Source organism: Hemitrygon akajei, chromosome 6 (assembly GCF_048418815.1).
Source record: "Hemitrygon akajei chromosome 6, sHemAka1.3, whole genome shotgun sequence".
NCBI lineage: Eukaryota > Metazoa > Chordata > Chondrichthyes > Myliobatiformes > Dasyatidae > Hemitrygon > Hemitrygon akajei.
Window position 1 is genome coordinate 101993832 of NC_133129.1, and position 13100 is coordinate 102006931.

At 45.6% G+C, this 13100-nt stretch overlaps 1 protein-coding gene across 2 annotated transcripts in view; it reads right to left on the reverse strand.

Annotated features, from left to right (window-relative positions):
* LOC140729366 (polyunsaturated fatty acid 5-lipoxygenase-like) overlaps positions 1-13100 on the reverse strand; it is a 41803-nt gene that overhangs the window by 9881 nt on the left and 18822 nt on the right. Inside the window, exons 8-13 of one of the 2 annotated variants that reach the window (XM_073049024.1) lie at positions 11439-11642; positions 10586-10672; positions 6816-6985; positions 3734-3855; positions 1885-1985; positions 314-484 (exon numbers count right to left, since the gene is read on the reverse strand). In XM_073049024.1, coding sequence (XP_072905125.1) covers positions 314-484; positions 1885-1985; positions 3734-3855; positions 6816-6985; positions 10586-10672; positions 11439-11642 — 855 coding nt within the window. Of the gene's footprint in view, positions 1-313; positions 485-1884; positions 1986-3733; positions 3856-6815; positions 6986-10585; positions 10673-11438; positions 11643-13100 lie in introns of those variants that run through there. The other variant, XM_073049025.1, reaches the window with a different exon arrangement.

Here is a 13100-nt window from a genome sequence, read left to right on the forward strand (position 1 = left end):
AGATGTCCCTAAGCTCTGTCCCTAATCTTTCCCCTTTCACCTTAAACCTGTGCCTTGTCTTTAGTTTCCTTTCCCTGGGAGCAAGACTGTAACCTGCCTGTTCCCCTGATGATCATATACAGCTCCATATGGTCACCCATCAGTCTCCAACACTCCTGGAGTAAAGTCTTAACCTGCACAACCTCTCCTTATAACTCCAGAGACTCAATCTCTTTTTCACTCTTCCCAGTTTAATGACATCATGTAATTGAAAGGCATCATCTCAGAGTTGGCGTCTAGGTGTCTTATGGTCCTTTGGTGTTATACTACTTACTTCAGAGGGAGATGGTTGACTGAGCAGATGGATGGTCGCAAGCACCAGCACCGAGGCACTTTTCATCGGCAAAGTGTTTAAGATGTCTTCCTCAGTGACTTTCCCCTTTTCTGTGGGTGCTGGTTTCTGCATGGTGGAAGGACTGTTTGGGACCCAGGATCCCCAGTCAAACTGTGAAATAATTCAGGTGTTAGATACAATGCTTACTCTTACCTGAGGTTTTGCTGTACCACGGTCTCGCAACAGCAACATGAGTGCATATAACATGGAACAGAACATGGCATCGTAGCATAGGCCCTTTGCCACACATTCAGCTTACAGACTGTAATTGATTCTATTGTACTTTGTTCTACTGTGAAAGCTCACAATCAAATACCTTATTGTCTTTCACAATCTCCTATACTATCATTAAGACACATCTCACCCTCCATTACTCCTAAGATCTATCAGTTCCTCCGCACTAATAAGAATCCTCCACGAACCTTGTATTTTGCTTCAAATCGATCCTTCCAAAGTGAATCACTTCATACATTTCTGGATTAAATTCCATCTGCCTCTTTTCAGCTAAGATCTGCATTCTGTCAATGTCCTTTTCAACCCTTGACAATCTACTACACTATCCACAACTCCACCAATCTTCATGTCATCATACCAGAAATATTTGATTGGGGAAACATCTGGAATATTTGGCTCAGCAGGAAAACCTTGGGAGTTTGGATGGAGCTAGAAATGGGGAAAGATAAACAAGAGTCATTTAAATTGCTTCTCATATGAATCCTGTTGAGCCACGGCAGAATGTAATGCATTTGGAATTGTGAAACCAAAGATTACATTAGTTCTGAGAAAGAACAGTTGGAAACTAGTAATAAAATTATGGTCAGCCACACTCTTGGCTAGCAGAGCATTATGGACTGAATGGCCTTATTTGCTGTATGCTACGATTGATGATAACCTGTTGGGATCAGAGAATAGAGCTCCTGAGCATCCCATCATTCTGATTGCTTTGATTGAGCAGGGAATGACGTTTTGGTGAGGGAGAGGACTGCTGGGAGCAAACGGTTGAGAAATCCTCTCCCCTATAATCCCTTTTTCGCAACTGCCCATCTCTTCGCTCTTGATAGGTACGTCTCCTTATTTCTTTTCCACTGTGATTGACTTCTTCTCCAGCCCTTTACCTTTTATCTATCTGCTCCCAGCTTCTCAGTTCAGCTCTCCTCTCTCTCCCAGTCACCTATCCTCACCTGTCTCCTGGCACCTTGTACTATTTTCCCTTCCCCCAGCATCTAATTCCGGTCTCTGTCAGCTTTCTTTCCAGTCCTGATGAAAGGACTCGGCCTGAAATGTTAACTGTTTATTCCCCTTGGTGGCTGCATCTGACCTGTTGTGTTCCTGCAGCTACTTGTGTGCGTTACTGAGTAATATCCAGCTCAGACTGAATTCTTAACGGTCTGAAAATTGTGTTCAGTCACCAGACACTGCTCGGAATGTCTCTGTTTGTGTGAGGTCTGTTTTTGACCAGTCATGCTCTACTTGATGCAGTGGAGTGTAAATTCAATGAAACCTGAGCTGACCTGTCCGGCATTCACTGCAGAGTGCTGGGCAGAACAAGTGAATATGACCATGGTCAGGTACTTGACGAGATCGCCCTTGGTGGAGAATGACGTGGGGAAACCTAAAGAGAGAATATTGAAGCCATCAGTGAAATTAACGGGAGGCAAACAATCACTCAGCACAGAGTACGCAATGTGTGGACATGAGCGCGTCATCTCATGGTCCTGTCCCACCAATAATCTTTCCTCTACTCCGTCAAAGTGTTCGGGGAGTGGAGGTCCTCACACTGCTCTGTCCATGTCCCTGTGTTTCGAGGATTACTAAACAAACATTAACCAAAGTCCTCCAACTTTATCAGTCTAGAAAATAACACCAAGCCTCACCTCATATTGTGAGCAGTTTTGAACCACTTATCTGAGAAAGGGTGTGCTGGCATTGGAAAGAGACCAAAGGTGGTTGGAGAAAATGATCCCAGGGATGCAGGGGTTCATGTATGAGGAGGGTTTGATTGCTCTGGGCCTGAACCTGCTGGAGGTTACAAGAATGGGGTTGGGGGCTAGATAGAGAAGACATGGAGAATATGTTTCCTAAACTGGGGGAATCTAGGACCAAAGGGCAGTGGATCAGAACAAGACGTCCCTTTCGAACAGAGAACACGGGATTTCTTGAGCCAGAGGGTGGTGATTCAGTGGAATACATTGCCACAGACAGATGTGGAGGTCAAGTCATTTGGGTTCATTTAAAGCAGAGATTGATAGACTCTTGATTAGTGAGGGTGTCAAATGCTATGAAGACAGGAGAATGTGTTTGTGAGGAATAATAAATCCTCCGCAATGCAATGGTGAGCAGACTCAGTGGATTAATTCTGATCCCATGACTTCTAATGTCAGAGTCATACAGGCACACAGAACAGAAACAGGCTGTTCAGCCCAACAAATGGATGATATCCAATATTCCCATCAATGCCAGTTCCACTTGCCTTCATTTATCACTCTAAACCATTCCTATCCATACTTGTCCAATTGTTTATTAAAGGTTGTCACTGTACCTACCTCAACCACTCCCTCTGTCATCTCATTCCACATATGGACCACACTCGGGGTAAAGACGTTGCCCCTGGGGTCGCTCTTAAATCTTTCCCCCTTCACCTTAAACCAATGTTCTCTAGTTCTTGCTCTCCCACTCTGTGAAAACGACTGCGCAAAAACCTCTTTACACCTTTAGACGGCTCTATAAGTACTCCCATCATTCAAAGTTCTAAGTAAATATATGCCAGCATATTTATTTCCTTGCTGGCAATCACAATAAATATGAAGTAACACATTCTATTATGCGTCAATAAAAAAGACACAACCTGTTCAACTTCCAATAACTCAGTCCCTCAAGACCAGGCAACATCTCTGTAAATCTCCTCTGCATACTTCCCAGATTAATGGCATGTTTTGTATTGCAGGACGAGGAAAACTGAACACAATATTCCCAAAGCACCTCGCCAAAGTCTTGCACAACTGTAAGATAACGTCCCACCAACTCCTCTGAACTTCTGGCCCTGATAGGACAGCACTCAGAACCTTGGCTTACTGCATTGGGCTGTAACACGCAAATTACGTACTCCCAACCCCACCAGAACCCTGCTCCCTCCACCTGTGTCAAAGTCCACCAGTTCCGCGCGGGCCTCACCAGTCACCCGAGGGTCAGTATTCCGAGTCCCAGGACGCAATAACAATCCGAGATCAGTGTGCTGCCCATAATCAGTGAACCGACAGTAGGCCCAGAGCAGAAGACACACAATACATAATTTATTAAATCAAGAGGGGTGAAGACAGTGCACAGTGATAGGGAGATCATTCAGATAATTGGAAGTGGAACCTGAGGATTGTTTAGCCAGGAATCCTTCAGTGAAGATTTCCTTTGCCCATTCATGAATTTCCTCATCCTCCTGGACGGATGCATCGCTCTTGTAGTAAATGTCAATGATGTTTGCCACAAACCTTTGAGAGAAGGAGAGCAAACTGCTGGAGACGGAGGGGAAACCGAGGCCGCACTGGTTTAACACCAGAAAACCGACAAACAATACTGGAGAGAGGATGTGAGTGAGGGGACAATGAAAGGAGTGATTTAGGGAGAGAGGGACAGAGGGAGAGAGACAATGAATGGAGTGAAACAGGAAGGGTGGGAGAGGGAGGAAAGGAGTGGGGATGAGAGTGATGGAGAGGGAGAGATTGTGAGTGGGTTGGAGGAAGTGTGTGAGGAAGTAAGTGAAGGAGAGAGTTTCAAAGTGAACACACGTGTGAGGTAGGAGGGAGGGAGGGTGGGAGAGAAGAGGATGAGGAAGGGAAGGGCCACTACGGAAGTGGTCGGGCAGGATGGTCGAGTTGTTGCTGGTCGCGCAGGTTGGGACATCACTTTCCTGGAATTGAAAATCAGATGACATTCAGACGGTGAATTTCCCCCCAGAGGGAGGCACAGAGCAGTGTGGAGAGAGCTGAAGGGTAGTGCAGAGAATTTCAGGACAATTGCAAAAACTCTGTCATCTTTGCCCAAATCAGAGCAGGAGACATTTACAAGGATTTTACTGTGAATAGGAAGACCTTGGTTATAGGGAAAGGTTGAACTGGTTGGGACTTTATTTCCTGAAGCGTAGGAAAATGAGGGAAGATTTGATAGAGGTGTACAAAATTTGAGAGTCAGAGCTACAATTAATGGAAGCAGGTTTGTTTTTCCACTGAGGGCTGCGATCAGAAATAGAGGTCATGGGTTAAAGGTGAAATATTTAAAGGGAACCTGAGAGGGAATTTCTTCACTTAGAGGGCAGTGTGAGTGGGGAATGAGCTGCTCGTGACGTGGTGAATGTCAGCTTGATTGCAATATTTTTGACAGAAATTTGGACAGGGACGGATGGGAGGGATATGAGGGCAGGTATCCAGGTGCAGTTGGATGGGATGAGACAGAAATCAAGGTAGAATGGACTAGATGGGCCAAAGGGACTCTCTGCAGCAATACTCTGACTTGATAACAGAGCTCCCAGCACTGATGCCAGAAGAACACCAGTTCCGCATCACACACTCCCACCGTTCACATCTACCCCCACATGCCTTCATCTTTTGGAGCAGCTTACCCCGAGAGGGCTTGTTCGATGTTTTTGTGAATCTGACGTAGATAGTGAGCACTGACCAGCTGGCTGGTGAAGGGTTCTGGGTGCAGGATAAGGTGTCGGGGTTCAGCAGCTGTCATGTCCAGCTGTGAACAGCTGCACAGTTTGTGTGGGTGAGGGGTGGTTATCCCACAGGCACAACCAGCCGCTGAGTGGAGTCCCCCAGCCGTCATCAGTACATTAATAAACACATTACAGAGGAGGGCAGAATAGGCCTCCTGGCCATTCACATTGAAGGGCAGGATCCACGGGAGCATAGTGAGAGGCAGACGGATCGTTGGGGGGGGGGGGGTGCAAGTCTACAGCTACCCGAAAGATGTAACAGGTGGTAAAGAGGGCAGATGGCAGACTTGCACCCCTGATGATGTTCTGCTAATCAAAATGAGATGCAGCTGCAACCTGATTTGACAGTTTTTGTACTGAGTGTCAAATGGTGAATCTGTGGAATTCATCGCCACAGACAGTTGGCAAGGCCATGTCATTGGATTCTGGTTAACTGAGCCATCGGTTAATCGAGGCAGCTGCTTATTTCTTAAAGAACAAAAACTAATAGAGAAAATAGCCAGGATTCCCTTCATTTATTCGGGACAAGTTGCTGCTTAATTGGGACAGGAGGCTGTTGCCAAACAGCTTCTAACTCACATCTGTCACCTGGAATTTTCTGACTGTTAGACACTCCACTGTACTTACAGCAAGTGGTTTTTAAATTGTGTCAGTTGCTTGTGTTTCTATTCAACAAGCAATGGATTTTGTCACTGACACTTGGTGAGAAATAATCAGTAATACAATTCAGAATTGTGTTGCTCTCTGCGATTTCAAACACTCAGACTTGGAAATGCCAGAAACAGCTGGAAGTATAAATGAAATTATTTCAGTTTTTCAACAAGTTATATACTACGATGAATTGAAATGTATTGGCAATCACCCTGAAGGTTACAATGAAACTGAAGATTTATGGGATAAAATCGACAGCATTGTATGAAGGGAGTTTAGAGTCTGCACTAGGTGCTTGCACTGAATTTAATCAATCACAGTCAATCAAAAGATTGTGACAGCTTACATACACTGGACGGATTCCACCATCGAAAACAATCAGGAACTAAGACACAGGTTTATAATGCTGTAATGTTCTAATTTTTTTCTGTTTTATTTACATATATAATTTCTTAGTTATATAGAAGTTTATCATTTTTCTACCTTTTTAACTATTTCCATGAAACAGCTGCTTAATTGGGCCAAAATGTACTGTTCCTGATGTGTCCCAGTTAACCAGAATGTACTTTATTTCAAGCCGAGATTGATTGGTTCCTCATTAGTAAGGGTGTCAGTCATAAAGGGAGAAGATAGAAGAATGTGATTGAGAGGGAACATAAATCAGTGATGATGGAATGGCCTAATTCTGCTCCTATTTTAGAGTCTTATGTTCTTATGGGTAACCTTCTATTGTGGTCAGCACAGAGATGATGGCTGAAGGGCCTGTTTCTGAGCTGTACTGTTTGATGCTCCAACCTCTGGCATCATCCTCCTCCTCCCTGTTATTAACACCATTCATAGTAACTCTACAGAGGCACTGTGATAAAGTGGCTGCCTGCCCACACCGGGGAACTCCTGGTAAGTGGTTCCAGCACCTCCTACGTGGAGAGCTCCAGTTATCATCCATGATGGTGATGGAAGCTGTGACATTGGTGCCCAGTGGAGTGACCTGTGTTCCTTTCCCATGAGGGATTTAATGGCCAGTGCTGTGTAAAATGGGAGAGATATCGGAGAGGGAGAACATTTAGCGATAGACTCTCTCACTTGTTGATGGCGTGCCAGATCTTCAGAGCGTCATCTCTGTAATAGTAGTTGGGGATCTTGTCCACTCTTCGAGAGGCTACATTGTCCGGGAGGCACAGAGATGAGTAGGTCGTGTTCGCCAGAGCATGCTGCAGGATTCTCAGTTTGGCCATCTCTCCCGTAGAAAAAGCCTGGAATGACAGATCGGAGTGTTCGACCTGGCACGATACTGGGAGGGGAATGAGTCAGCCAGGAACCAAAGTAGCTGAAACCCAGAGTAACCCACAGCATCTATGGAGGGGAATAAACAATAATCAGGTGAAAACCCTTCATCAGAATGGGAAAGGAAGTGGGAAGAATGCAGAGTAAGGTGGGGGAGGGGAATGACTACAAGATGGCAGGTGACAGGTGAGACCAGGTGAGAGCTTCTTATCCTGGCTTCTTGCCCCTTCATTTCCAGTGTTGATTAAGTGTCTTTGCCTGAAACGTCTAATCTTTATCCCCCTCGATAGATGCTCTGCCTGGCCTACTGGTTCCTCCAGCATTTTGTGTCTGTTGCTCTGGATTTCCAACATCTGCAGAGTCTCCTGTCCAGCTGAAGACCTGCTGCCCATACCGGTGCAGAACACTACAGGAACTCTCCGGGAGCATCCTTTGAACACATGCGGAACACAGTACCTGGTAGCAGACACTGGGAGACCTGCTACCGGAGCCCACTCATTGCCCTACCTCCACCTGCAAGACATTGAGCAGTGGGAGTGTGAAGAGGCATTTTCAAAACATGTCCCCTGGGACACATTGTCATGAATGAGGAAACAGTAAATGGACTTTCAGAAGTTCTATTTTGAAACCGTTGATTTTGATGGTATCAGAAATTATCTGGCAAGTGTGGATTGGGACAGGCTGCTTTCTAGCAAAGCTGCACTTGGTAGGTGGGAGACCTTCAAAAGTGAAATTTTGAGAGTACAAAGCTTTATGCCTATCAGAATAAACAGTAAAGATAACAAGTGTAGGGAACCTTGCGTTTCAAGAGGTATTGAGGCCCTGGTTGAGAAACAAAAGAAAGTGCATTGCAGGTATTGGCAACTAGGAATAAATGAGGTGCTTATGGGGTATAGGAAATACAGAGAACACTTAAAAAAGAAATCAGGAGGACTAAAAGAAGGCATTGGATTGCGCTACCAGACAAGGTGAAGGAGAATCCTAAGGGATTCTACAGATATGTTCAGAGCAAAAGGATTGGAAGGGATAAAATTGGTCCTGTGGAAGATCAGAATGGTTATCCATGTATGGAAGCTAAAGAGATGGGGGAGATGTTAAATAATATTTTTGCATCTGTGTCTACTCAGGAGACAGTCACAGAGCTTATAAAAGTGAAGCAAGGCGACATCAGCTTCCTGGACCATATGCAGATTACAGGGGTTTGGATAGACATGGACTGATAAAGGATAGTCAGCATGGCTTTGTGCATGGTTGGTCATGTCTAACCAATCTTATAGAGTTTTTCAAGGAAACTACTAGGAAAGTGAATGCAGGTAAGGCAGTGGATGTTGTCTACATGGACTTTAGCAGGGCATTTGACAAGGTCCCACATGGAGGCTTGTCAAAAAGGTTCAGTCGCTCGGCATTCAAGATGAGGTAGTAAATTGGAGTAGACATTGGCTTTGTGGCAAAAGCCAGAGAGTGGAAGCAGATGGTTTACCTCTCTGACTGGAGGCCTGTGACTAGTGGAGTACCGTGGGGATTGGTGCTGGGTTCTTTGTTGTTAGTCATCTATATCAATGATCTGGATGATAATGTGGTAAAGTGGATCAGCAAATTTGCAGATGACACCAAGACTGGGGGTGTAGTGAACAGCAAGGAAGATTATCAAAGCTTGGGGTGGGACCTGGACCAGCTGGAAAATGGCAGATGGGATTTAATACAGACAAGTATGAGTTTGCACCGGTAGGACCAGCCAGAGAAGGGCTGACACAGTGAACGGTCGGGCACTGAGGAGTGTGGCAGAACAAAGGGATCTGCCACTATAGGTGTATTATTCATTGAAAGTGGTGTCACAAGTAGACAGGGCCATAAAGAAAGCTTTTGGCACATTGGCCTTCATCAATCAAAGTACTGAGTTTTGGAGATTGGGTGTTATGATGAAGTCATATGATCTTGTGCAGGCCTAATTTGGAGTATTGTGTGCAGATTTGGTTGCCTACCTACAGGAAAGATCTAAATAAGGTTGAAAGAGCACAGACAACATTTACAAGGATGTCGCTGGGATTTCTGAACATGTAATACAGTGGCGTAAGTTTTCCCAGTCAGCCAGTGAGATTAAAGGGAGCTGGAAGCACACGAGCACTCCAGATCCCAGATCTGGACTCAGTCCTCCCCATATTCACAAACCTGGTAATCCCAACCAGAGTCACCTACACTACTGCCACAATCCAGGACCCCAACATGGTCACTTTGCTGATGTGAGCTCACACTATGAATCAGAGTTGTCGGAGAACTTGAATGGGAATTTGGAAAGTCCGATAAGCTCACAGTTTACACGGGAGAGAACTGATGGTGGTGATGTTGTCATGACAACAGGATGGTGAGGGTCAGAGTGTGACCGGGTAGGGTAAAATCAAACAGAGTTCAGTCTTGGTAGCTCATGGGTAGACACAACATGAGAATGTGGGGCTGTTGGTATGTGGTTGCACAGGAGGGCCAAGGATCGGGGGGGGAGGGTGGTGGTGGAACATTTGTCAGGAATGTGGAATGTGGAAGCACATGTAGATAGACTGGTGGAGAAGGCAGATGGGAAACTTGTTTTCATTAGACAGAACACATGAACACAGGAGCAGGGAGGTGCAAACACAGATGGTGGATCGTGTGGAGTTCTGGTCAGCTCAGAAGAGGAAGCTGAGGGATTACCCAGGACGTAGCCTGGAATGGAGGGATTGAATTATGAGGAGAGACAAGAGTTGTGGATCCGTTTTCCTCGGAGTGGAGGAGGCCGAGGCAGGCCATGGAGAGGTTTGAGGGAAGAGATCAACTGGGTGAACTTTTCTCGGTGGTTATTGCAACTAAGACCCAGGGACAAGTATTAACTTCAGGGGTGAAATGGTTACGGGGTTGCAAGGAACATTGTTTTTAACCTGGAAGGATGTTGGAATCAGGAACACAGTGCCAGAGGCGAAGGTGATCACAGAGTTTAAGAAATATCAGGACAAGCTCTCGGGTCAGTGATAAAAGACTACAGACAAAGTCCTGGCCAAGCGAATTAGTGTGTGTCAGTATGGTCATGGTGGGCCGAATGGCCTGTTTCTGTGGTGCGCGACTAAGTAACTTTGAACCCTCAAGATTCAAAATCGTTTAATGTCATTTCCAAGACTCAAGTGTAAATGAGAATGAAATGATTGTTACTCCAGATCCAATGCAGGACAAAAACATGCAATGAGATAAAGACCGCAATAATAAAAGCACACAATAAATATAAATATATAAGATAGCTTATGTACAGTACACCGATTGATTGCATGTCCGTAGAGTGATGCTGGGCACAGGAGTGTCTGTACATAAGGTGACTGACAGTCCAGTACATCAGTCTCCAGACTCTTGGATTACTGGACGCTCACTGTGGAACCACAGTGGCAGAGGTAGTGATGGTGGGGTTGTGGAGGGGTGGGTTAGTGGTTGGTGACGTCAGTCAGCTTCACTACTTGAGGAAGGTAATTACCTTTGAGTCTGGTAGTCCTGGTGTGGAAGTTACAAAAAAACTCTTTCAATTAAAAAAAGTATTGAAATAAGATGCTCACCTGATCAAAGACCCCACCCTCTGAGATCAGGAGACCTCTTGCTTCGGTGTTGATGTGTAAAGTGAATTTCAGGTGAGGCATCAGAAGCTGTAATATTAAAGGTTTTAGCACATTGAGTAACTTTACACAAGATAAAGACACGAGCAATGTCATCGGCCATTTCTGCTGCACATTGAGAGGCGGCAAGTCTGCCCCATAATTCAAACACTTTAAGTAAGTGGCTACGATGTACATTAGTTAACGGGATGTGAGCAAGATCTTCAGCTCATCCTTGTCACTGATGGAACGTCTCACACGCGTGTTTCCATTGCTCGTCTCTGAGGTGCATCACCAGCTTTCGTTAAAGCAGAAGGCAAAAACACACACACACACACACACACACACACACACACACACACACACACACACACACACACACACACACACACACACACACACACACACACACACACACAATTTTCCCGGAGATAAGATGTGAAATACTAATGAGCATTGATTTCAGGTGAGAGGGGGAAGGCAAAAGTAACATTTGCCAGGCAGGTTTTCAAACAACGAATGGTGGGTATCTGGAATGCGCTGGCTGGGGTGGTGGTGGAGGCAGATACGACACAGGTCTTTGTGAAGCCTTCAGACAGGCAGGAGATGGAGGGACATGGACTGGACAAGCAAATGGGATTCGTCAGACATCTGCCACGGTCGGCCTGTTCTTCTTGCACATTCTAATCTCCACACGCAACAGAAATCACCGTGGACACCTCTATACGCGGAGGAGATCGAACTCTGGTGAATCCCGGCAATGCTTCTGTCACTGGAAAGGCTCCCCTGTTCAGTACAATAGACCATCTGAAAGTACCTTAAAGATCGGGTGTGCGCTCGGAAGCTTCCGGAGGGTGGCGATGCAGAAGACTTCGGCAAACAGATGAGTGTTCAGCAGGTGTGAGATGAGCTGGTGGACCTGTGTATCAGCGTGACGAACCCAGACCTTGGCCAGCAGCCAGTCGTATTTGCTGTCCGTCGGAAGGAAGATGGGGTTCTCTGGACCCGGCTCCTGTTTGAGCTGTCAAACACACAATTTACAGACTATGTTTGCCGTGAGCCTAAAAGATTTTGAAAGAAATTGAGGGACAGGGCCAATTGAATCCCTCCGTTAACAGAGCAATGTACACAGATCAGAAACACAAGAGATTCTCAATAGATGCCACCTGACCTGCTGAGTCCTTTCGGCAGTTTGGTGTATTGTGCCTGATTTCCTGCATCTGTTGTTAACAGCTACCCAGGGTGGTGGTGAATCCCAGGTGATTGAGAACCTCATGTCCCAGGCTGCAGAGTTATGAACTATGTTGAGGTGGTCCATCCCGAAAAGATGGAGGGAGAGAATTTTACACTCAGAGGGCCAGTTATCATGAGGAAATACAGTCTAAAGAACATTACAGTGGATAGGTCCCAGAGTCTGATGAGTTATACCCCAGATTATTGAGAGGAAAGAGCTGAGAATGCTGGAGCCTTGATCAAGAGCTCAGAACATGGAATATTCCTGCTGCATGCACCACGTGTCTCTGGTATGGCAGAGGACCTTCCAGTACCGGGGCCTCGGCCCATGAAGTGGTGTTGACCTCTACACCTTGACTAAGATCAATCTAATGCTTCCCTCACACATAGCCCTCCGTTTTCCTTTTATCCATGTGTCACCTTGGTGTCCTCTCTGGCCACAGGCAAGATACTGTTGGACTGGTCAGTAGCTAAGGTTGTTCCTATATTTTAGAAGGTAACCAGAGATAATCCTGGAAACTATATACCCCTCTAGAGGAAGTCTCACATCAGTGGTGGGGAAGTTATTGCAGAGAATTATTAGGGGTTGGATGTACGAACAATTGGAAAAGTGTGGCCTAATTTGGGACAGTCAACTTGGCTTTGTGTGGGACAAGTTGTGTCTTACTACCTTGATTGGATTTTTGACAAGGTGATGAGGGTGGGTGATGAAGGTGGAGTGTGATGAAGATTGTCTACGTGGATTTTAGTCAGGCCTTTGACAAGGTTACTCAGGAAAGGCTCACCCAGAAGATTAAGAGTCATGGTATCCGCAATGACTTGACTATTTGGATTCAAAACTGGCTTGTCCACAGAAGACAGAGTGTAGTGATTGATCGGACTTGCAATGACTGGAACTCCGTGACTAGTGGTGCTTTGCAGGGATCCATGCAGGGACCTCTGCTGTTTGAATGTTTATAAGTGAGCTGGATGAAAATGTAGGTGGGTAGGTGATTAGGTTTGCAGATGATCTGAAGATTGGTGTGTTGTAGATAGTGTGTAAGGCTGGAAAAGAATACAGCAGCATATAGATCATTTGCAGAGATGTGTGGAGAAAAGGCGGATAGAGTTTAACCTGAGCTAATGTGGAGTATTGCACTTTGCTAGCTCAAATGTGAAGAGCCAGCACAATGTTAATACGAGTGTTGTACAGAGGGGCTTTGGAGTCCAAATCCATAACTCTCTGAAAGTGGCTGCACAGGTTGTT